Source organism: Nuphar pumila, chromosome 1 (assembly GCF_984573655.1).
Source record: "Nuphar pumila chromosome 1, dmNupPumi1.hap1.1, whole genome shotgun sequence".
In the NCBI taxonomy this organism is placed as follows: Eukaryota; Viridiplantae; Streptophyta; class Magnoliopsida; order Nymphaeales; family Nymphaeaceae; genus Nuphar; species Nuphar pumila.
Window position 1 is genome coordinate 180,372,417 of NC_143249.1, and position 26,416 is coordinate 180,398,832.

At 38.3% G+C, this 26,416-nt stretch overlaps 1 protein-coding gene across 1 annotated transcript in view; it reads left to right on the top strand.

Moving 5' to 3' along the window:
- Positions 1-15,257, top strand: part of LOC149851509 (uncharacterized) — a 32,091-nt gene extending 16,834 nt beyond the window's left edge. Inside the window, exon 11 of the mRNA XM_090008628.1 lies at positions 14,921-15,257. Within this exon, the coding sequence (XP_089864754.1) occupies positions 14,921-15,021 (101 nt within the window). The 3' untranslated portion in view covers positions 15,022-15,257. The remainder of the gene's footprint in view (positions 1-14,920) is intronic.
- Positions 15,258-26,416: the final 11,159 nt, after the last annotated feature.

Genomic DNA, 26,416 nt, shown 5'->3' on the forward strand with positions numbered 1-26,416 from the left:
GTAATATGTTCCATGTCAAAAGTGAAATATCAAATTGCAGGAAATCAGAAGAACTAAAAGAAAATAACAGTAGAGCCATTCTGTTCGTAAGTGAAGCCGTCTGAAACAAATGTGACCCTCGTATCCCTCAGAAGCGAGTCGACTTCACTGATCACCTGTGCCTGGGAAAAACCAATAAAATAAGAGGGTCAGAAATCCGAAGAATTCTGCGTACAGGTTTCCCTAATGAATCAGATAAGAAAAAGAGCGTAAATAAGATCCATGTAATATTTTGAGGAATACGATTATACTCAATTCCTAAGTCAATTAACCATTCATGCATAATTAAACATTTAACAGGAGGGAACACGAAATATGTAACGTTGATCACAACTTAATCAATAAGGCAATTAAATGCAAAAGAGCTCAACATCATACAATGATCAACATAAACAACCCGGTGAACAGGTAAACATGCATGAACTAATGCATAGCAAGAATATGCATGATTTATGTGCAATGCATGAACCATTTATTATCTTCCATTTAAGTTTTCCTCTTTCCATATGCATGTCCTATTAAATGCACACAATCCTTAAGTTCCTCTTTTTAATTTATCATTGCCCGCGGATACACCAAACGGGTACAATCCCCGAGGTCAAGTAGGGTTCCCGGGGTAGCTTCACACACAATTTGTATCTTATTACCGGGTTCCAAACTTAGCCCTCGACCGATATCAGGAAACAACACCATCCATCGGAACCTTGGAAAACAGCATCCAAAGTCGGGGACACCAGGAAAAACAGCATCCACTGGCGCCACTTTCTTGGTATACCAAAACAAACTCACAGCTGTGACTAACACACCACTCCCGGGTAAAGTGACGGATTCTCCCTAAAACCGTGGCCAGGAGAAGAACCTCAATATCGGGTTCAGGGGCAACAAAACGCACACGGAGTTTTTGTATCCTCACGGTTTCCCCTAAACCGCAATATCCAAGATTCCCACGCTAAAGCAGGGACATCAAGGAGAAAGTGAATTACACTGTTCTTTATTTTCTTTTATTTGGTTATTAATCCATTTCTTTTACATTTGCAAATTTACATGCAGAATTAATAATATAAGCTTGCACATCAGCATGCTAAGCTTTTCACGGGACCACAACCCGTGACAACATAGAACAGTGCAGTAAAATAATATCACATTTGATTTGTTGCAATGCAATCTAGATAACTAAAACAGAGAACGACTGGTTCTCGAGGCTCACCCAGCCCCTGATGATCCAATTTGATCATCACTGCATTCATAAGCAAAATCATAAAGAGTATGTCACTCATGCATTCTTTTCACACACTTTTCATTGCACATTCATCCGCGACAAAATCAATAATATTTAAATACATGAGCATGAGTTCTCACACCAACATGCAAGGCATATTTTCATTCATTGCACAATTCCTGACAAATGCATCATTCCAATTATAACATGTGAACAATCATGCAAAACTCATAAATTTCAGTTAATGCAAGTATTCCTGTCATATACACGCTTTACTCACATATTCATACCTTATGCTCACCCTTATACACTACACATTTTAGTCAAGTATATGAGTATTCAAGTGATAACACACGTGACATATTCATAAGTTAAATGTATAAGTACACCAATGTTACCTTCAACATATTCTGTCAAGTAACAATCCTATTCCTTAACATGTACTCAAATGCACCCTCTTAACAGGAAACTAGAATTCAAAAGAACAACACACCACACGTATCTTTGAACTAACATCACTTTTTTTTTTCTCAGGTGGAATCTGCCAGCACTTGGCAAGTACTGCCAGACCCACCGAAAACTAGGTGTTTTCCAGCCGATGCCCACTCTACTCAGTTCAGCAGGCTCGGCAGGCCGGTCCAGCCTGTCGAGGCCTAGCTGAACAGGGCCAGGACTGGCAGGGGCCTGCCCACTGCCTCGAACCAGCCAATAGGCTAGGCCGTGTGGGGCCGAGGCCTGCCCAGCCGAGTCCAGCTCAGCTGGGTTTGCCAGGCACCCGCAGCATACCCACAGAAATACCAAAGAAAAATTTCAGAACATGAGGTATGCTTATGCACAATTAGAAAAATAAATCCCCTCAAAACTCCGCGTCAATATATATATCCATAGCCAGAAGTTCAGAATCAATTTAATTACATGCTTGTGTTAAATAACACCTACTGGACCACCCATGGTTATAATAGAACCCCTTATATGAAGATGATAAATAAATCTATATGCATCTTAAACAATAAAATGAATGTATTAACAAGAAAGCATAATTTAAATCCCACGGATGCTCATTAAGTATGATAAACCTGCATATCTAGATGAAATAGTCACGGTAACTTGCTAGAGTAGAGAGCTTATGACAACAATCGCTCCATTACCAAAACCACAGATCACTATTCTGGGTAAAGAGCTTGGTACCGAGATACATGCAATTAAAAAGAAAAAAATAAAATCAGTATATCCTGACAATAACAGGATCCTACCATACGTACATATTATTACATCACATTCTTGGCAGACCTTACTCATACTTATCATAAATCCCTTATGCAACAGGGGATTCCAAACTATTAGGTGAACAAACAAATCAAAATTTTGGTATGTTGAACCACCTTAAATCGTGAGCCCATACAAGAGTATTGAGACATGAAAAAAAAATATCTGAATAGTTTTAAATTGGAATCAGGGTAAATCCACAAATTTGGACATCATACAACAAGAAGGATCAATGTATTCATATCCTAATCATGAACTCCTAACAAAACAAGTGATGCCCAACTCATATTATAACACCGATCGAACTAAAAAAAATCAGTTTTAAATCCAAGAACCAGATTCTTAATAGGTTCATAAGCCATCCTGAAACCCTAAACCCATTCGATTTGAAACTTTCGTTGCTTGCTGAAAATAAATCATTCTCAAGGAGCATGTGAAAATTTTAGCATGTGAAAACTCGCACTTTAACCCCCCTGTGATTCGTCCCACCGAAAGCCCAAAGAAAACACAGAATTTCAAAATGAGATTTCCCAAAAATTTTACATGGGATCCAGTTTACACCCCCTTTCTCACCCGATTTCAAGAGAGAGAGAGAGAGCCCGTACCTTTTAAAATCCAACGTTTGGGGTTGCTGTCGTGCGAGAAAGAGCTATTCCACCGCCCTCGACTGCTCCGGTGTCGTGGTGGTTGCACGCAAGGGAAAAGACAACAGAAGGGCTGCCGTAGCCTGCGGTGGCTGCTGGTGGCTGCAGCCTTCTGGCGACCTTCCACCTCCCAAATGCTCGCCCACACGAGAGAGAGAGAGAGAAAAACGAGGGAGACGAGGGAAGAGGGTGAGACCCCCTCTTCCACCTCCTATTTATCGCCGAACCCCTCCCTTCTTGCCGAGATGGGTGGGGTTTCGGTTACGCCTGCGTAACCCCCACCTCTTGCCCCTTTCTTGATTTGTTGAAGACCTAACGGGCAACCCTTATCGGGTTGCCCCTTTCTTTAAAAAGGGTTACACAGGGGGTGCGGCTCGGGTCCGGACCCGAGGCCCGTAACCCGACCCCCAACCATATGGATCCATCAGTTGGATCCGAATGGATCCAACTGTGGATCCTCGGATAATTAAATAAATAAAAATTTAAATTTTATTCATATATTATATTATTAGTTTTATTATGAATATAGATATAAAGACCATTTTATGGATCTTAGATCCATATGTTGGATCCATTTGGATCCAAACACGGATCCAACCTTAAATACTCGGTTTTTCTTTTCTTTTATACTATTAATTATTTATTTAACTATTATAAGTATAGTTTTAATACCCCATTGTGGGTTATTTACACGTTCTTTTATGGATCCGGTAACGGATCCGAGGCCCAAATTTAGAAAAATACTCGTTATTTTCAAATAAATTTAAATAAATAAATTACAAAATTTGAGGTTATTACATTTTGTGAACATATCAGCGACTTGGTCTTCTGAAGACACATAAATCGGTTCAATTTCTTTGTCTGATGAAATGTTGGTCAATCTCAATATGCTTAGTCCGACTGTGGTGGCTGTCATGGATCTATACTCTGCCTTTGTGCTAGATCTCGCCACTGCCTTCTGTTTTCTGCTACTCCATGAAACAAGATTTCCTCAAATAAAAACACAGTATCCTGAAATAGACTTCCTCTCATCTGGGTACCCTGCCCAGTCTACATCTGTATAGGTCAATATGTCATGTTTTGGTGTTCCCCATGAAGATTGTACATATGTGAGTCCATCACCCACCGTGCCTTTTAAGTAACGAAGAATGCGTTTGACGACATCCATAAGACCAGTTTTCGGTTCATGCATGAACTGAGATACTTGATTTACAGAATAGACAATGTCTGGTCTAGTAAAAGTGAGGTACTGTAGCATGCCCACTAAACTGCGATACTTGCCTGCATCAGGACATAACTCACCATCACAAAGACTGAGTTTTTGATTGACAACACTGGGTGTGGGCAGAGGTTTGCAATCTGTCATTCCTGCTTTGGCCAGAAGGTCAAGAGTGTAGTTGTGTTGATTTAATAGCATTTTTCTATCCTGTCTGTCCACCTCTACACCAAGAAAATATCTCAGTTCCCCAAGATCTTTCATCTTAAATCGCATACTTAGTAAAATTTTGATTCGTTGAATATGGTCTGAAGCATTACCAGTGATCACAATATCATCAACATATATAAGTAAGAAAACCATAGTAGTTTCATCCCTGTATATGAATAGAGAATGATCTTGTTGAGAGTGAAAGAAACCGTGGTTCTGAATCTCTAAAGAGAAGCTTTTAAACCATGACCTGGAGGCTTGCTTCAAACCATACAATGCTCTGGTTAATTTGCATACATATTCTTTTGGGTTCCCTTCTGCATAACCTTGAGGTTGCTCCATGTAGACCTTTTCTTTTAAATCCTCATGAAGGAATGCATTTTTAACATCAAGCTGACTAAGGGTCCACCCATGTTCAATTGCGAGGCCAAGAATAATACGAATAGTTCTCATTTTCACCACTGGGCTGAATGTCTCATCATAATCTTGGCCATATTCTTGAGTGAAACCTTTGGAAACAAGACGTGCCTTGTATCGTTCAATGCTCCCATCCGGTTTATATTTAATCTTATATACCCATTTTGAGCCAACAACATTCTTATCTGGAGGACGACCAACTATCTCCCATGTTTGACACTCATGAAGTGCCTCGATCTCCTCATTCATCGCTTTAATCCATTTATTAGATTGAATAGCTTGACAAAACCCAAGTGGTTCTTCGTGTTTTTCAATCTTGGATAGAAATATCTGAAAATCCATAGAAAAGTTGTCATAACTTACCCATTTTTCAATAGGATGCCTTATCCTGTCTGATCTTCTAGGTGTCTCTGTTATTGGCCAATGCCATATGTTCTCCAGTAGGTACATCTATCTGCTCTTTGGATCTCCTGGTGTAGACATTTCCTTTATATCTCAGACATTCTATTTCTGATACCTTATCTGAAGTCGTCTCATCATTTACTCTTTCAGGAGCCAGAGTAGTATGTTCTGCAGCGTGTAAAATAAGTTCAGCACTGAGCCATGTATCATACCAATTAGCAGTTGCACGATTGTGATCAACTTTATTTCCCAGGAAACTATTTTCATTAAAAACAACATTTCTGGATATTTTGATCTTCTTACTGGCAGGATCATAGCACCTGTAACCCTTGTGTTCATCTACATAGCCTACAAATTGGCATATAGAGGCTTTGTCTTGAAATTTAGTTCTCATGGATTTATCGATATGTACATAACATGTGCATCCAAAAACTCGTAATTCATCATAATCAGGGTGTACACCAAAGAAAACATAATAGGGAGACTGATTTTTAAGGATAGACATAGAAAGATGATTTATCACATGAGTGGCAGTATGAAAGGCTTCTGTTCAAAGACCAATAGGCAAGTTACAACCATGCATCATACTGATTGCACTTTCCACAATGTGTCTGTGTTTGCGTTCAACAATTCCATTTTGTTGTGAAGTGTATGGGCAAGAAATTCTACGATGTATCCCATTATCTTGGAGAAAATCTAAAAATTCTTTAGAGGAATACTCACCACCTCCATCACATTGGAGAGTTTGAATATTTTGGGAGAATTGGGTTTTAACGTAGGCATAGAAGTGACGGAAAATAAGGAAAACTTCCGATTTGTGTTTCATAAAGAATATCCAGGTAAAACGAGAGAAACTATCAATAAAGGATACATATTATTTACTTCCAGAAGAAGAAGGATTGGGGGCTGAGCCCCATGTTAGAATTGTATTTGTATCGGATATGGATCCGATATTGGATCCATATCCGAGCGTATGCTTTCCCCATGCTTGGGCGGTGGCATACTTGTAATCCTGTATATTTTTCATGTATTTTGTTCAGTAGTGTTAGATCCTATATATATCTTATTAAGAGAGGGTCACGATACTTTTAATGTGCCCTACTTTCCATTTGGCATCCTCCTCTTCTCCCCCTCTCCTCTCTTCTCTTTATTTTGTATTTTCAGATTGAAGGCTATTCTCCAAAGCTTGAAGGCACACTATCTTGAAGCCCTATTCAGATTCTTTCATGGTATCAGAGCAACCCACGATTGACGCCTGTTTCTCCAGCCACGAGCGAGTCTTCTCCAGCCACGATCGACGAACTGCTGAGTTACGTCTGCCTTCTTCATCACGCCTGTCAACCAGGCCACGATCTGCTGAGTTTGATCTTCATCCTTCAGCCGAGTGCCTGATCCTTCAGCCGAGTACCTTTGGAAACGCAAATATTATATCAGCATAATCATGTCCACTCTCTCTTCGAGTTTTCTCTCCCAACTCATCTCCCAAAAGTTAACCCATTCCAACTATTTGACGTGGAAACGTCAGATAGTCCCTTTCATTAAGAGCCATTGTCTATATGGTCATATTGATGGCTCTACTCCAGCCCCGCCTGAATTGATTTTGGGTGAAACAAAGGATGCTACTAGTTCGGTGACTGCTACAGATAATATCCCTAATCCAGCATATGCCGTATGGATGGCACATGATCAGGCTTTAGTTGCTTATATTACTTCTACCCTCTCTGAAGAAGTGCTTGCAGGTATAGATGATGATATCGCAGCTTTTCAACTATGGAATACGCTTGCAAATACATACTCTCAAGTTTCAGAAGCTATAGATATCTTCAATTGAAGCGTCAATTTCAAAGCATAAATAGAGGCTCCAGATCTGTACTTGAGTATCTCTATGAGATTAAAAATGTAAGCGATCAACTTGCTGTTATTGGCCATCCTATTTCAGACAAGGATAAAGTTCAGCAGGCTCTTAGTGGTCTAGGGTCAGAGTTTGATATATTTTGCACTGCTCTGGAGGTTCTCCCTGTCTTACCCTCTTTTGAAGACTTAAAGGCAAAATTGATCCAGCATGAGGCTAGTAGAGTTCACAGGCATGATGCTTCCATTTCTACTTCGCCCAGTATTTTAGTTACTTCTACACATGGTGTGTCAGGACAGCGTGCACATACTTGGGCTCATACATCCGGACAAGGAAAGGGTATTCTTCCTACTCCTCAGGGCAGCACTCTTGTTAACATGCCAAAGCGTATCCCTACATGTTTCTATTGCAACAAGAGAGGACATGTTAAATCTGAATGTTGGCACAATCCTCAGAACAAAGCTAAGGGAGGTCGACGTGATCACAGGCCAACCCCCTCTATCATTTCTAGAGCGTCTTCCTCCTCATTCACGCCCGATGCACAACAACTCTTAATGACAGCTATTTCTAATCTGAATCTCAAGCAAAATGATGATGGCGTCTGGTATGTGGATTCTGGTGCTGCCGCCCATGTGACTGATGATGCAGGTAAACTCTCTAGTGCATCTCCATATTTAGCAAAAGGTTCTGTAGTTACAGGTGATGGCACTCACCACAAAATTACTCACATTGGTAATGCATATGTTTCTTTGCCGCATACTTCTCTTCCTTTACACAATGTTTTAGTCGTCCCTAATGTCAAGAAAAACATTATTTCAGTATCTAAACTCATTGATGACTCTTCCACATCAGTTGAATTCACTCCTTCCTCTGTTTTTGTCAAGGATCCTCTCACCAAGACGATATTCGCTGAAGGAATTCGTGAAGGCAACATGTACGTCCTCAAAGAAGCTCCTCCAGTGTCCAAGTCCAGTTCATCTGTTTCTTTTCCTATCAGTCTGAATGAAGTCAATTTGACTCAAATTGATATGTCGTCCATTTGGCATAATCGATTAGGCCATTGTAGTCATTCTTTTATTTCTAGCCTTGTTAATAATGGATTGTTGCACAAATCCAGTCTGAGACCTGTTAGTGAGTCAGGCATGTGCTCAAGCTGTCAACTTTGTAAGAGTCATGCCCTTCCTTTTAATTCCATCAATAAAAGAGCTTCTAAATTGTTTGAAACGATTTACTCTGATGTTTGGGGACCAGCTCCTGTCTCATCTCCTTCCGGCAGTAGATACTATGTCATTTTTGTTGATTCTTTTTCTCGCTATACATGGATACACTTCATAAAACACAAATCTGAAGTGTTCCGTTTGTTTAGCCAATTTCATGCCCTCATCCAAAATAAATTTTCATCCAACATAGTGCATTTTCAATGTGATGGTGGTGGTGAATATTTATCATATGAATTTACTGAATACTTGCTAAATCATGGCATCACTAGACAGATATCTTGTCCACACACACCACAGCAAAATGGCATTGCAGAACGCAAGCACCGACACATTGTAGAGACTGCCTTAAGCATGCTCCATAACACTGATCTCCCTATGACTCTATGGACTGAGGCATTTCACACGGCCGTTTATGTTATAAATCGATTGCCTTTAGCTCTTCTCGCAGGGAAATCTCCTTTCTTTCTTTTGAATCATGAGCATCCTAAGTATGATGAGCTTCGGGTTTTTGGATGCATTTGCTATGTTCATGTTGATTCCAGCCTCCGGAACAAACTTCAGGCTCGGGCTATAATGTGTCAGTTTGTGGGCTATGCAGACCATTATCGAGGCTATAGGTGCTATAATCCCCTAACAGGCCGTATACATATTTCAAGACATGTTGTTTTTGATGAACTCAGATTGCAGTTTCACACTTCTTCCAAGGCTATTCATGATTCAGCGTCCAGACTATATGATCCATGGTTATGTGCTAATATCTTAGGCGATGGGATTCAACCGACCACTTTTCCAGCCCCTTCTGACAGTACTCACATTGAAGCAGAAATGTCTGATGCCCAGATGGATAGTACTCACATTGAAGCAGACATGTCTGATACTCAGATGGCTGATCCTCCTTTAGACAGATTTTCTGGCTTGGTTTATTCTCGTCGCACTCCTGCCTCTACTACTGATTCTGTCATTGTTCCTTCTCATCCACGAAGGTCCACTCGAGCGAGACATCCCGTGGATAGATGGATAAGCTATAACACTTTCACTTTGGATTTTCAGCTTTTTATGACCAGTTTGCATAAACAGACTGAACCAAAGTGTTATTCTCAGGCCTCTCAAAAATCCCGTTGGATTGAAGCCATGAATGAAGAAATGGAAGCCTTGAATGAATGTCAAACATGGGAAGTCGTTCCACGGCCAAGGGATAAGAATGTTGTTGGGTCTAAATGGGTTTATAAAATCAAATATAAACCAGATGGCAGTATTGATAGGTATAAAGCTCGTCTTGTGGCTAGAGGTTTCACTCAACAACATGGGGAAGATTATGATGAGACTTTCAGCCCTGTTGTTAAGATGAGTACCATTCGAGTTATTCTCTCTCTTGCTGTTACTTTTGGATGGTCATTACATCAACTTGATGTCAAAAATGTTTTTCTTCATGGTTTCCTCAAAGAGGACGTCTACATGGAACAGCCACCAGGATATGCTACTAATGATTCTAATCTATGGGTATGCAAGTTGCACAAGTCATTATATGGGTTAAAACAGGCTTCTCGTTCATGGTTTGAAAGGTTCTCCCTTCACATTCAAGAAGCTGGTTTTCAGAAGAGTGCTCTTGATCATTCTCTTTTTATCTATCACAAAGGAGGGATCACTACTTGGTTATTGATATATGTGGATGACATTGTTCTCACGGGAAATACTTCCTCTCATATCGTCCAAATCAAAGAAGTGTTAGAACAACACTTCAAAATGAAAGATCTCGGGGACCTCAGATATTTTTTGGGTGTTGAATTAGACAGGACTGAGGATTCCCTCACTCTTTCTCAACACAAGTATGCCCTTGATATTCTCACATCCTCTAGTATGTCTGATTGTAAGCCCATTAACACGCCCAGCGTTTTGCATGCAAAGTTGAACGTTTCAGATGGCAGTTCTGCATATCCTGTTCCAACCCTTTACCGCAGTATTGTTGGGAAACTTCAATATTTGACATTCACTCGGCCCGACATTGTATATGCTGTCAATCAAGTTTCCCAGTTTATGCATGCTCCCACAGACACTCATATGGAAGCTGTCAAGCGTATCTTACGTTATCTCAAGGGGACTATTGGCGATGGACTTACTTATAAACGCATGTCTCCTACTGTGGATGGTCATATTATCTCTACTTACACTGATGCTGATTGGGGAAGCGATCTTGATGAACGCCGATCTGTTTCTGGCTATTGTGTCTTTCTCAATTCTAATCTTGTCTGTTGGAGTAGTCACAGACAACGCGCCATTGCAAAATCCAGCACAGAAGCTGAATATAGGGCCATGGTTGCTGGCACTGCCGATGCTACTTGGCTTCGTCACCTCCTTGGGGAATTATCTTTTCCTATTGCTCAATCTTCCATGCTGGTTGACAATCAAAGTGCCATTAAAATTTCATTCAATCCCATACTTCACAGTCGTACCAAGCACATTGAGATTGATCAACATTTCATTCGTCAGAAAATAGAAGATGAGGAAATCTCCCCTGCATATATACATACTTCTGAACAAGTTGCTGATCTTTTCACCAAAGGACTCACTGGATCACAGTTTTGGCATTTGAAGAACAAGTTGGGCATGATGAAAACTCATGCACAACTTGAGGGGGGATGTTAGAATTGTATTTGTATCGGATATGGATCCGATATTGGATCCATATCCGAGCGTATGCTTTCCCCATGCTTGGGCGGTGGCATACTTGTAATCCTGTATATTTTTCATGTATTTTGTTCAGTAGTGTTAGATCCTATATATATCTTATTAAGAGAGGGTCACGATACTTTTAATGTGCCCTACTTTCCATTTGGCATCCTCCTCTTCTCCCCCTCTCCTCTCTTCTCTTTATTTTGTATTTTCAGATTGAAGGCTATTCTCCAAAGCTTGAAGGCGCACTATCTTGAAGCCCTATTCAGATTCTTTCACCCCAAACATCGAAACATATTATCTCAAAAGACATGGAAGCTCTTTTATTTATTTGATGAAAAGAAAGTACATGACTTTTGCAAACCTGACAACTGGGACATGCTTTGTCTTTCAACGAAGGTGAAACAGACTCTGAGAGGAAACCGTTGGACACTAATTTTTCAATAAAGACTTGACTACAATGACCAAGACGAGAATGCCAAAGATCTAGCTTATTACATTTTGATATACTTAGAATGCTTTTAGAGACATGATCGGACCTGGGCTTCAGGACACTGGCGGCTGGATCTTCATGGAAGATATACATGTTGTCACGTCGCTCTCCTTTAGCGAACATCTCCTTCGTTTGAAGATCCTTGACAAAGACAGAAGTAGGAGTAAATTCCACAGATGAATTGGTAGAGTCAACAAGCTTAGAAACAGAGACAATATTTTTCTTAATGTTTGGTACGTGAACAACATTAGATAAAGGAATGGGTGAAGACTCGGACAAAGGGATGAGGACGTTGCCTACGTTTGAAATAGGGTGGTGAGTCCCATCTCCAGTTATAATATTAGATTTTCCAAAATAGGGAGTCAAAGTAGAAAACTTACTTGCATTGCCAGTGGCATGAGTTGCTGCCCCAGAGTCTACATACCATATTCCATCCTCGTTCTGTTTCAGATTCAAGTTGGCCATAGCAGATAAGAGAAGATCCTTAGCATCATCACTGACCCGAAAAGTACCTTCAGTTCCTGAAGTAGCAACATTTCTATTGTTTTGTGTTCTATTACGATTTTGTGAGTTGAACCAGCAGTTGGCTTTGATGTGACCTCGTTTGTTACACTGGTAGCATGTGAGAACATTCTTTGAAAAGCTGGCAGTGGAATTTGGTGTAGGTAGCAACCCACGTCCACCCTGGATTTGGGCTCCCCTGCCTCTACCACGCCTTCCTCGTGCACTATCAGCAAACGTCTCTGTGACAAGAACCTCATGCGTAGATGATTGCCCTGCTGAAGTATCAGATATGCTTTTCAAAGACATCTCATACTGAAAGAGTTTAGCACGTAATTCCTCAAAACTGGGCAACGAAGGCAAGCATAATAAAGAAGTGACAAGTACATGATACTCTGATCCCAGGGCATTCAGTGTTTGCTGCACCTTTTCTTTATGACACTGGATATCCAACAATGGCTAATTAATCTGTGATGCTTTTGACTTGGTTTAAAAATTCAATAATAGTCATTGTCCCCTTCTTTAAAAGCTTAAATTTACGCTTGAGAAACAACACCTTAGTCTCTGATATCTGAGACTAGGTCTGAACTAAAGTCTCCCACAATACTTTAGATGTGCAATCATCAGGAATAGAAACCAAAACTTCTTGCGACAGTGTGGAAGTGATGTACGTGACGAGGGCCTAATCACGCTTCATCCAAGCAACAAATGCAGGATTGCGAATGATGCTTGACAATCCTCCATCCTCTTTTGCTTCGGTGGTGATAAATTTCGAAGGCATTGGGGTGGAGCCATTCAAGTGACCTGAAAGATCTTGACTTCGAATAAAAGGGGTAATCTGTCTTTTTCAAGTTAAATAGTTATTTGTATTCAGTTTTTCCAAAACTAGCTGCCCCAGGAAATTGGAAGAAAGACCAGAATTGCCTGAAGTATCCATTTGTAGACTTATGACAGAAAATCGGCTTTATGACAGAAAGAGAATTGTGGCTGAAATAAATAATAAAAATGACGCAGCTTTATGATTTATAAGAGTGAATGGATCTGGACTTCTATCATAAAATGACACAGCTTTATGATTTATGACAGAAATTGGTATCAAGAAAAAAAAATGAGAACTTGACAGAAAAGAAGAGAAGACGTGAGCAACTGGTCTTTAGATATTGTTTCAGATCTGTGTAGGATGCACAGCAGATCTGAATGTATTCAGATATGTGAATGAATGAGGAAGGTGAAGGCGTGACTAGCTGTTGCTGAATCATATTCACGTGACTAGGAACAGGAAAAAAAAAAACTGTTGTGCGTGAAACAAGAAGAGAAGAGAAGAGAAAGGAAGGTCTGTTGTGCGTGAAACAAGAAGAGAAGAGGAGAAGGAAGTCACGTGGAATAAGAACTCGTTTTTTGCGTGAACTCGGCTTTTGCGTGCACTCAGCTTTTGCGTGAATCAGGAAGAGAAAAAGAAAAGTCTGTTGTGAGGAGAAGGAACTCGTTTTTTTTTTTCAAAAAAAAAAAAATGAAAAGACAGAATTAATGGAGTGACCTGATGAAGAGAAGAGGAACTCGGCTTGTCACATCGCTGGTGAAGATCCTTTTTTACGCCCAGAGATGCTGTGGCTCTGATACCATGTGAAAACTACTTTGAGCAGTCGTATTTTGTGAAGGAAACAATGAAGAAGTGAGGAGAGAGAACAGGCTCTTCTTGGGAAATCGGCAGCCACTTTTTTCCTTAATGACTGCAGCACTAATACATCATTAACTTAATTGGGTTACAATATTTTACATGGACAAAATTGCCCTCTATTAGTAATACATATTACATTAAACTACAAAACATGTATGTGCTGTATCGAATATGGATCCTCTATTGGATCCATATCCCCATATCCATTCCATGTTCTAATATTTTGTTGGTTAATCTCATATGTTTTCTAGTTATGTAATCAGTTTTTAGTTACTTTTATATGTTAATCTCGTATTTTTTAGAATAATCTCATATATTTTAACTTTTGTAGGTTAATCTCATATATTTTCCAGTTATTTCAGTTACGTAATCAGTTTCTTAGTATATTTTAACTTTTGTTGGTTAATCTCATATATTTTCCAGTTATGTAATCAGTTTTTTAGTTACTTTTATATGTTAATCTCATATTTTTTATAATAATCTCATATATTTTAACTTTTGTTGGTTAATCTCATATTTTCCCATTATGTAAACGGTTTCTTAGTATATTTTTTCTTTTATTGGTTAATCTCATATATTTTCCAGTTATGTAATCATTTTTTAGTTACTTTTACATGTTAATCTCATATTTTTTAGAATAATCTCATATATTTTAACTTTTGTAGGTTAATCTCATATATTTTCCAGTTATTTCAGTTATGTAATAAGTTTCTTAGTATATTTTAACTTTTTTTGGTTAATCTCATATATTTTCCAATTATATAATCAGTTTTTAGTTACTTTTATATGTTAATCTCATATTTTTTAGTACTTATTTGAGATTTTCTATTTCTTATTGGTTGTTATTTCATCAATAAAGCATTTCTTTATTTATTTGTATTTTTAGATATTTTTTTATAATTTTTTAAAAGTTTTCAAAAAAAAAATTTGAGGCTTACGCTTTACGCCTCGCCTCGGTTTTTGGTGGAGCGCCTCGCTATGCGTCAACGCTTTTCACAACACTGGTGCTGACCTATGCTGTAAATATGAAGTGCTTATTAAAACGACTATGAAAAGAGAACTTCTGTTCACATGCATAAAGTTTGTGTTTCAGTTGAGCGTGGTTTGATTGAGCTGCGGAAGCTTGGTATTGAATCACAGAGCAAGGAGATTGATGCTGCCAAAACCAATGTCGACTCTGAAGTTGCTGCTTGATCAGAATCCTCATTCACTGGATTTGAAAACCAACACTCCCAGCGTGTTGTTTCTTTCAACTCCAAGACCTTTTTCAGAATCCCTACTTATCCATCTGTTGATACAAATCAAAATGTGGTGATTTTTGCATGTGTTGAGTTTCAGGTTTTCAGAGTGGGTGTGTGGTGGGATGCTTCCGGCATTAGTATTGGGTTTTATTCGAGACCTGTCTTGCGAGGTATGTAATTCATTATCTATTCGTCCCTGTATAAATTTTCTATATATTGCCATGTAGTTTCTTGGTTGTGCAGTCTTTTTGCATTTGGTAGTAGTTTTAGTGTCAACAGTGATATTGTGTGGTGGTTCAATGATCGGGTTAACAACGGTTTGATGAGATCAGACCTGCAACAAACTTTTTGGTTTCTGGTACTCGGAATGTCACTTGTATATGTATCAGCCTATTAGTCGTTGCACCACCATTTCATTTTTTCTGGTGGTGGTAGAATAGATCGATATACTCGCAATGCAATATTTAGCCCCATTGCTACCTGAGGCGAATTTTAGCTGTGTGATCCAAGATCTTCCCAAGTCAGAAATCCACATTCACCATTCCATTGATCAACAGATTGTATTGATTTTGGTGGCATTTAGTTAAGGGTCTGTTTGGGAGCCCGTGTTGGGAGGGGAGACAATGATTTCCGTGAACCTTGCCTGCAGTTGGTGTCGCGGATTTGGATTCCGGGAGGAGGTGGGAGGGGATTTGGCTTCCCATCTCTGGATTTCAACTACATCCTTTGCAAAGAGAATCTGGGGTTTACAGGAAAATGAGGCCAAGGGGGGGTTTGAAAGGAAAAGTTTTATGAGCAAAGAGGTGCTGCTAAAAACCGTCGGGGCTTGTCATGGTGTCCTTTACCTCCACACTGAACATACCAACTCCTTGTTTCTTTCTTGAACAAGCCTGAACGACGTGGGAAACCAGTTTCATTTGTCCTAAGGGGGTGTTTTCATGTCACGGAATGGTGTGCTGCGGCACCCCCTTTTGTGGATTCCACTGCCGCAGAAATAGGATCGGACCCCCTCCCCCCACGGGAACCGTTTCTGCAGAAAAACCCACCTCCAGCGTGTAAATTGGCACGCCCATGCAGGGTCTTCTGTGGAAATGCACCATTCCAGTGTTTGTGTTGTCACTGTGGGTCTCGTGGAAATGCATGCCTGTGGATGCATTTCTGCGGAAAACAACCCACTTTCCATGACACACAAATGTGCCCTAAGTGCTAACCTAAAATATTGTTGGGTGCATCATAATTGTTTGTTTCTCTTATCCCCACTCTTAAGTAGGGCTGGGAAATGAGATGAGCAGCTCGCCTTTTGGCTTGGCTCCGTTCGGAAATTGTGTAAATGAGCTGAGCACGAATATGACAAGCTCTGTTCTGCTCTTCTAGGCTTATTTTACCTATTATATATTTATATATTATGCATTTATACTTATATATTTATACATGTATTATGCATATATTTTATGTATTTTGTATATAATATAAATATTTTATATATTATGAAGCCTGAAAACACTTAAAACACATTTTTTTAAAGAAAACGAGCCAGCTCATGATTGGCTCACAGAGCTCAGCTCTTTATGAGCTCGGCTTGTGACGATCTCTCGAGCTGAGCCCGAGCAAGTGCTTACCCTTGATGAATAGAGCCTGTGCAGGTGTGTGCCACCATTTTTCTTCGTTTTTCAGCTGTTCTTGTTTTGTGTTTTAGATGCCATTCATCTAGAACATGACTCAGAAATTTTGTGGGACCCATTTGAGAACTATCTAGCCGTGATGTTTGGGTTGCCGTTCATCACATGGATGAACGGCATCCAAGGCACCTCTGACGGTATCCGTTAGAGGTGCCTCTGACCTGATCTTGTCTCTTTGGAAAACATGCTCCAACAAGAGCTTGCTGCCTTGTGTGGGGGCATGGCAATACTTTTCCCAAGTCTCGTTCTACTCTTTCTATTTATACCGGAAACGACAGTGACCTTGAAACGGCAACCAAAATATTGCTATATTTCCAAAGTACTGTGGCATCACCTTTTGAACAGAAATTGGCGATTTAATTACAATATGTATGCTTTTACTGAATATATCTTGGAAAATGCAGGTTATTTTATATGTTTATGCATTTTTGCATATTTTGGTTCTTAATTGTTTAAGTTTTATTTTTTCTTCTTTCTTGCTAATATTTTTGTCGTGAGAAACAAAACATTTTGATTTCTCTGGAATCAAATTAATCCGAGTTAATGGTCAATGGTAAGACAGGTGGGTCCCTCTATGGCAGTTTTCAGAAAAACAGAGGCCCGTATCATCCAAGTCAGAAACTTGAGGCCCTTTTTTAGATTAGGGGGCAAAATGTACGATTCTAAAATTGAATTTTTTCTACGGAATACGGAAGCCCAGGAGGAAATTACACTTAGTGACTTGCTGTTAATGTCATTCTGTGTAAAACTGAAACGTACGCTACTCATGATTTTACAATCACTCCAATACGGATTCCATTCCTCTGATCATAAGGAATTTGATTGGGCGTCCAACAAAAGGCGTAGTTTTTTTCTCGGGAAAATATCAGTATACACGAAAATTTAAAACATGCAATATAAAGGAAAATGGGTCCGTGCTAAACCCATTTGGTGCTAAACAGCGTGCTAAATGGGGTTTTGGGGCTTCTCCGGTGCTTTTTATGTGGTTTCGGCCCCATAAATGTGTTGGGCATGGTAGATTTACTAAGAATTCACACCTGGATAATGTGTTTTCTATGAAAAAAATGATGTTTGGAGCTTCAAAAATATACAAAGATTTTAGACTTTTGATTTTTGAAACTTTATAAAAACTCACTCATGTGTTGGAATCAAACACTTCAATAGCTGATCCCTATAAAATTAAGTTTCATAGATCACACCTGTACGGTCAGAATTTAAAAATAAAATGAAAAAAACCCAAAAAAACTATTTAGCACGCCGTTTAGCATCGACCCATTACTGTACAACCTAAATAAAAGTACTTTTTTTTTATGAGACAAGCTAAACAAAAATATGAATAGTATGAAAAACTGTGCATAAAGTTTTTCCTTTTTAGTGGTAACATCACCATAGAATATGATATTTGATAAGTCGCATTCACTATAGATATTATCCTATGGAAATATCATGAGAAGTTCACAATATTTTCAAAATATGGATGATAACAGCTGACAATTGCCCCGGAACCAGTGTCACAGATTTTCTTGGGAATCTTGGCCAGGGAAATCTTGTCATAGTTTGATTTTTTGGTTTCTCTCTTTAAAATATGACAAATATATAATGCAAATAAAAAATAAAAGGAAAACTATCTTCATCATGTTGTTGTTGATTATTGGGCTGATTCGGCCAGTTTTTAATCAGCATATGGCACGAGCCAGGGAAAAATAAAATAATACTAAAAATATATAAATTTATTTAAAACCATTTTTATAATTTATATAAAAATATACCGAATCAGCTTAGTTTTTCCTCATTTTTTTGCCGATACAATATGAATAAGCCCATTCGCAATGATACTGACAACATTGGATGATACTGCCAAGTGTCAATCTCTTCTTGGCCTCACCACCTGAACCGGGGCTGCCTTGATGAATAGGGGTGGGCATCGGGCCTAATGGACAGGGCCTGTTTACTAACGGACCAGGTTTTGGCCCGGTTCTTAACGGGCTCGGGTTTGAAGAGAAGCTCATGGCCTGGCCTGGCCTGGCCCACTCATTTATAGGTTATTTGTTAATAAAATTAATATATTAATTCTTAGAATACAAAAAATGAATTAAATAAAAAATATATAATTCAAAATAACACAAAACATTTAAAAGCCTTTTTCAAAATAAAAGATATGCAGCTTGAAATGGATTTTATGCTATTGATGCAAAATCCACATCCACTGCCCAAAAATTCCTGCAAAGGAAAGAGCACCATGCACTGCATTAACATATTATTAGGTGTATTATGATATGATGCTACACCACGTAAGTAGCAATAATTAACAAATAGCAAGTTCCTTTCAACTAATTAGGTAAATAGTAATAATTAACAAATAGCAACTTCTCATGCAACTAATTAGGTCAATAGTAATGATTATCCAAGTTACTAAGTAATAGTTAAATTTTAAATATATATATATATATATATATATATTATTAAAAAATAATAAATAACTAAAGCCCATCTGGCTGGCCCGGGCCCAGCCCACGCATATAATGGGCCAGGTCGGCTTGGCCCATCGGGCCACCCGGCCTGTTGCCCACCCCAGATGAATATCAAAATATGTGACATCGCCTGCAGACTGAAAAATAATGGTGTTGCTGGTTTGGGGAGAGGGGAGGGAGAAGGGGGTTGGTGTTCCATCAAAATGATTAGGGTGTCAATGGGTCGGACCTTCACTTTATTGAGATGGTCCTGACTCAGATGGGATTTTGAGGGACCAGTTTGGGATCCTGGTTCAGGCTCGATTGGACCTCCCAAAAGCAAAACCATACCCTGGTACTATAAGGATCACATAGTAAAATAACCTCTCAAATAATTACCAAACCGGGATCCTAAAAGATCTGGTAAGGGTCCAGATTGGGTCCTACCCAACCAATTCGGCACCCTATAATGAAGTGCGTAATTATTCATCCATGGCATAAGGGTAAACTAACTCTATTTGATCCATGTGAGTATTAAATCACTTCTCTTTGTTCATTCAGAAAACTACCTACTTTCTTTACTCCCGTAGGTGCGTTTTTCATTACTTTTTTTACTATAAAAATATCCTCGCCCTGAAAAAAAACTACCGGCAAGTTGGTTTCACTCATCCCCAAAGCCATCTCTATCTTTATACCCCTCCTTGGGATTTCATTGATGCAGGTTGTTTTGATCAAATCTGGCTTGAAAGATGTGATCTATACGATTCTTTTAATGAAGTTCGACATTCAAATCATTGAAATCCTACTTGTGTGCAGGATTTTTTGGTGATTTCAAAAATTAAGGTCGATGAAACACAAAATTTTGTAATTTTAAAAAATCATTTTTTTGTTGTTGAAAAAAGTATAATTTAAAGGTCTTTTCTTATTAAATCGATCGTGATGAATCCATCACTAGGGGTCACATTTGGCCAGAACAACCAGAATCTTAAGATTTAAGAGGGGTATAAACTATGAAGACTGGGGGTGACATATGAGATGATTGGAACAGATTTAACCATTATGGTTTGAGCATTCCGTTATGGACAGAGACGTGTCACGTTGGCCATCTCTCTCTCTCTCTCTCTCTCTCTCTCTCTCTCTCTCTATATATATATATATATATATATATATATATATATATATAGTTTTCAAGCTTTTTTCATTTTACTTTTAAATTCTGACCGTACAGACGTGATCTATGTATTTGATTTTATAGGGATGAAGCTTTTGATTCCAACACATGGGTGGGTTTTTATAAAGTTAAAAAAATCAAAGGCCCAAAATCTTTATAAAATTTTGAGGCTCCACACATCATTTTTTTTCTTCCAAAACACATGATCCAAGTGTGGATTTTCTTAATAAATCCACCATGCCCAACACATTTATAGGGCTAGAACCACATAAAAAGCACCGAAAAAGCTGAAAACCCCATCTAGCATGCAGTTTAGCACCAAATGGGCTTACCATGGACCTCTCTCTCTCTCTCTCTCTCTCTCTCTCTCTCTCTCTCTCTCTCTCTCTATATATATATATATATATATATATATATATATATATATATATATATATATATATATATATATATATATATATATATATATATATATATATATCATGTTTAAGCAAAGGCATAATGTAAGTTGGCTCACGAAAAGAAAGTATATGGTTATACCTTTCCAAATAAACAGCCACTACATTAGGGATGTAAACTAGTCGGATTCAGTTGGGGTTTAGGCATTACCAAGTCCGACTTAACACCTGACATCTACACTTAATAGGTTCCGGGTTTTTTTGGGTTTGGGTTTAAATGCAAAGCTCAAAACCAAACCCGCATCCTATTAATGATTACTAATAGGTTCCTAAGTTTCTTACCAAACCCGAGTAAAAGGGTTCGGTCTGGTACTGGTCCCAAACCCGTTTTTCTTTACATCCCTACACTGCATGCCAAAAGCTCATATGCATCCACATTTGGCAGGGAGGCCGGTCGATTAAGTGACCCGGTTCTGGTGCGGGTTCCTTCATAAAAAAAAATGCTGCTGGGCCATAGTAACAGGTTGTGAGAAATCTGACAATGTTTAAACTTTAGACCAACTAACTAAAAGATAAAGGAAGGATAAAAGTATGGTCCCTTTTCATGGGTGTAAACAGAACCTCATCCACCAATCAATCATCTGACTTTGGGTGATAAAAGTACCGACAGCAGTAGGAATGGCAGTGGACAGGGGGAAAACGGGCCTGCCCAGCCTCGTCCCGTTCGGACCCAGGATGGAGGACATGAAACGGGAATGGATCTTCATGAGAAATCACTGGAGCTTATAAACCTTGAAAATTTTGAATGTTAAAGATTATAGAATAGACAGAAATCTTGTCCACTATCTAGAGCAGTGGCGTAGCTAGGATTCATGTGGGGGGGGGGGGGGGGGGGCAAACAGGGGTGTAGCAAAAAAAAAATGTTTGTGTGATAGTCGGGGGTTCGGGGGCAGCGCCCCCCCCCAATTTTTTTTTTTGAGATAAAATAAAAAATGGCTACAATTATTAATAAAAATCTATTTCATATGGACAAATGGAATTATTTGCTGCAGTCGGGGCTGGGCTGGGCTACAAAATGGATAAAAATCTATTTTTCTGAGCCTAACATAATCCCTTTTCACTTTCTCACTTTTTCTGGTTTTATTTACTGTTAAAACCCATTTATTCTAGAATGGGTTTGTTTCTGTTTGCCAAAGGTTAATATTTTTTTCTTTATAATTAAATTATCTGCAATCTTTCACACTTTCTTTTCATTTTCACAATCAGTTTGACAAATGCTTTCTTTTGGAAGTACATAGCTTGTGAGGGCAAACATTCTGAGGCATTGGGCTTTTATACAGAAGCTCTAGCTATGGTGATCTTTTCCATCTTGTCTTTCACATTTGACTTAAATTAGTGCTCTTTGTTTTCTATTGCTTCCACCTGAGTCTGAATTTTTTTTAGCTTTTAGAGTATAGCAGGTGTTACCACTGAAAATGTCAGCTCTTAGAAGAAAATTCCATTTCCTTTGTCTTTATGATAAAAATTAAAACCCATGAGGGTTTTGTTGGGTTTCCCTCCTTTGTGGGACCCATCTATTTACTGTATAAGAACCTTTTGTTATCTGACATTTATTGGCATGCTCATTGAAACCACGCATATTCATTATTGTGGAAGGATTCTCAAGCACGACCTTTGATTGTCTCAAGGTCGATTTATGTATTCCGTTTCATAGCAATTTGTAGGTAACGCTTCAGCTAAATAGCGATTTGTGAATGGCGCTTCAGCTGAATAGCGATTTGTGAATGGCGATTCAGCTTCATAGCTATTTATGAATGACGCTTCAGCTTCATAGTGATTTGTAGATGCCATTTCATTTTCCACATTAAATGTGAATCTCATTCTTTATTTAGAGAGGGGTGTTTCGGCTAGCAACAGAGGTTTTTCACTTTTTTGGGGGCTGCTTCGTGTGGCAGGTTCTTCAGAACATTTGTTTCTTTTGGTGAGGTATTTCCTCTTATTATTTCTCTACACCTTTATGTGTTTGTAAGGCTTATGTCTTTTGACCATTTTGTAAACTCAGTTTGAAGATAGTGGAAGAAACTGACCTATCGATCGTCGTGGACGTACCTCAGTTTGAGGAAACCACATAAATCTTGTGTGTTTCTTTAATTTTTGTTTATATATATATATATATATATATATATATATATATATATATATATATATTGCTTCCATTGCTTTTCACTTGGGAGAAAGCCTATTTTTCTCAGCATTTGGTATTAGAGCAAGGTTAATTCAGTTCTGATTCGTTATATTTTGTATGTGAAAAATAACATTGGGCATATGATTAGTTTGAATGACACAAATTAGATGACTTGAAAATTAAAAATGAATGACCTTTTGGTTTGTAAAGATTTGGATAAACCCATAAAGGGTGATAGCGGCAAACCAAAAGAAATGAAAGATGACGAGTAGAAAAAGCTAGATCAAAAAGTTGTTGGTTTCATTCGGCAATGGATTGATGATAGTGTTTTTCATCATGTCTCTACTGAAATTTCATCATATGGTCTTTAAACAAAATTGCAGAGTCTTTATGATAGAAAGACGACAGTAAACAAAGTTTTTCTATTTCGAAAGCTTGTGCATCTCAAATATAAAGAGGATACTTCTATTGAAGAACATTTGAATGAGACTAAGAGCATTGTGAATAAGTTGGCCACCGTGAAAATTATCTTTGATGATGAGTTGCAAGTTTTGTTACTTCTTAGTCCACTTCCTGAAAGTCGAGAAGCCTTGGTGGTCAGAGTTAGTAACTTTGCACCTGATGGAATGGTAATAATGAGCTAAATTACCAGCAGTCTATTGAATGAAGAAATAAGAAGAAAATCATCAAGTCCTTCTCACTTTGAAGCTCTTGTGATAAAAAATCGGGGGAGAGGTAGGTGTAAGAATAGGGTTCCGCACAATTGTGACAAATCAAGAGGCCGTTCAAGCTCGAGTTCAAAGAATGACATCGAGTACTATTATTGTCACAAGAAAGGACACATGAAACAGGAGTATAGAAAACTCAAATTCAAAGAGCAGAACAAAGAGAAAATTCAGAGGAAAAGCAAAATGATACAACTGCAATCACAGATGGTGAACTCATGATTATCTGTGATGATACTAGCATTCATTTGATTGAACAAGAGACATATTGGGTAATTAATTTTGGAGCTTCATTTCATATTACCTCGCGGGCTGATTTCTTTACTTCTTACTCGTTAGGTGATTTTAGGAATGTTTGAATGAGAAATGAAGATGTATAAAAAATTATCGGTATAGGTAACATTTGCTTAAAAATAAATATTGGTTGCAAATTGTTGCTTAAAGATGTGAGGCATGTACCAAATATTCGACTAAATTTAATCTCTACTGAAAAGTTGGATGATGAAGGCTACAACAACATTTTCAATGATGGAAGGTGACAGTTATCCGAAGGTTCTCTGGTGTTAGAAAAATGAAAGAAGACTTGTTCTCTTTATACTATACAAGCAAAGATTTGCAAGGGTGTTGTGAATGCTGTGAAGAATGACTCGTCCACTGATCTATGGCATAGAAGGCTCGGGCATATAAGTGAAAAATGATTATAAGTTTTGTTCAAGAAGGGGCTTCTAATGGAGATAAAATGTACATCTTTGAAAATATGTGTTTATTGCTTTCATGGTAAACAAAATAATGTATCATTCCGTAGAAATATTGCATCCAGAAAATCTCATGTTCTAGATTTGGTACATCCTGATGTATGTGGTCCTTTAAAGGTTAAGACACTTGGTGATGCACTATATTTCGTTACTTTTATTGATGATCATTTTAGAAAAGTTTGGGCTTATACACTGAAAACTAAAGATCAAGTTTTAGGTGTATTTAAGCATTTTTAAGTCATAATTGAAAGAGAAACTGGAAGACAGTTGAAATATGTTCGCTCGGATAATGGTGGTGAATACATTGCGTTATTTGATCAGTATTGCACCAATCATGGCATCAGGCATGAAAAGACAGTAAAAAAGATACCTCAATAGAATGGAGTTGCAGAGGGAATGAATCACACCATTCTTGTGAGAGTCAGATGTTTGTTGTCATATTCCAAATTGCCAAGATCATTTTGGGGTGAGGCAATGAGAACAACAGTTGATCTGATCAATTTGTCTCCTTATATTCCGTTGAATGGCGATGTTCCAGAGAAAGTTTGGACAGTGAAGGAAGTCTCCTATGATCACTTGAGAGTATTCGGTTGCAGAGCTTTTGATCATATTCCAAAGGATAAAAGGTTCAAGTTTGATCCTAAAGCAAAGCAGTGCATATTTCTTCGCTATGAGAATGAAGAATTTGGCTAAAGGTTGTATGATCCAATTGATAAATGGGTTGTTAGAAGCCGAGATGTTATTTTCTTGGAACATCAGACTATTGAAGACATTGACAAGCTTGAGACAGCTGAGTCTAGTACTGAAGATCTTGTTGACTTAGATCCTCTTAATTCACCTATTGTTTAGGATATCATTGAGGAGATGCGAGCATCTCATGATAATGTAGAGAAAGAAAATATTGACCAGAGATTGAGGGGGAGCAGTTACCTCAAGAGCCATCTCTACAGTCACTGTTAAGGAGATCTACCAAAGAGAAAAAATCGTCTAAAAAATACTCTTCACATGAGTATGTCATGATAACAGATCGAGGAAAGCCAGAGACTTATCAAGAAGTTTTAGAGCATGAAAATAAAACTGAGTGGTTTAAGGTGATGAAAAAGGAAATGAAGTTATTGCATGAGAATCACACCTATGATTTGGTGAAACCACCTAAAGGGAAGAAGATTTTGAAAAACAAATAGGTCTTTAGGCAAAAGAATGATGAGAACAACTCTCAACCTAGATTCAAGGCATGGCTTGTTGTGAAAGGTTTTTGTCAGAAGAAGGGAATTGATTTTGATGAAATCTTTTCACCAGTTATGAAGATGTCCTCCATCCAAACTGTACTTGGTATAGCTGCAAGTATGAATTTAGAAGTTGAACAACTTGATGCGAAGACTGCATTTTTGCATGGTGACTTAGAAGAAGAAATTTATATAGAGCAACCTAAGGGTTTCATTGACAAGGGTAAGGATCAATTGGTTTGCAAACTGAATAAGTGCTTGTATGAATTGAAGAAAGCATCGAGATAGTGGTACAGAAAATTTGATTCTTTCGTGATTGAGCATGGGTATTCAAGAACCACCACAGATCATTGTGTATTTGTGAAGAAATTTTTAGATAGTAATTTTACTATTCTTTTGCTTTATGTTGATGATATGCTAATTGTGGACCAAGACATAAGCAAGATCAACAAGCTGAAGTTAGAACTGAGTAAGTCCTTTGCCATGAAAGACTTAGGTCCAACAAGACAAATTCTTGGGATGAGAATTATTCGTAACAGATCACATGGGTTAATCTGATTATCACAAGAGAATTATATTAAAAAGGTTCTTGAGAGGTTCAACAGGGATAAAGCAAAGCCTGTTAATTGTCCACTTGCAGGCTATTTCAAACTTAGCTCAAGTCAATGTCCTACAAGTGATGAAAAAGAAAATAAGATGCAGAAAATTCCCTATGCTTCAACAGTTGGTTCTTTAATGTATGTCATGATTTGTACTGGA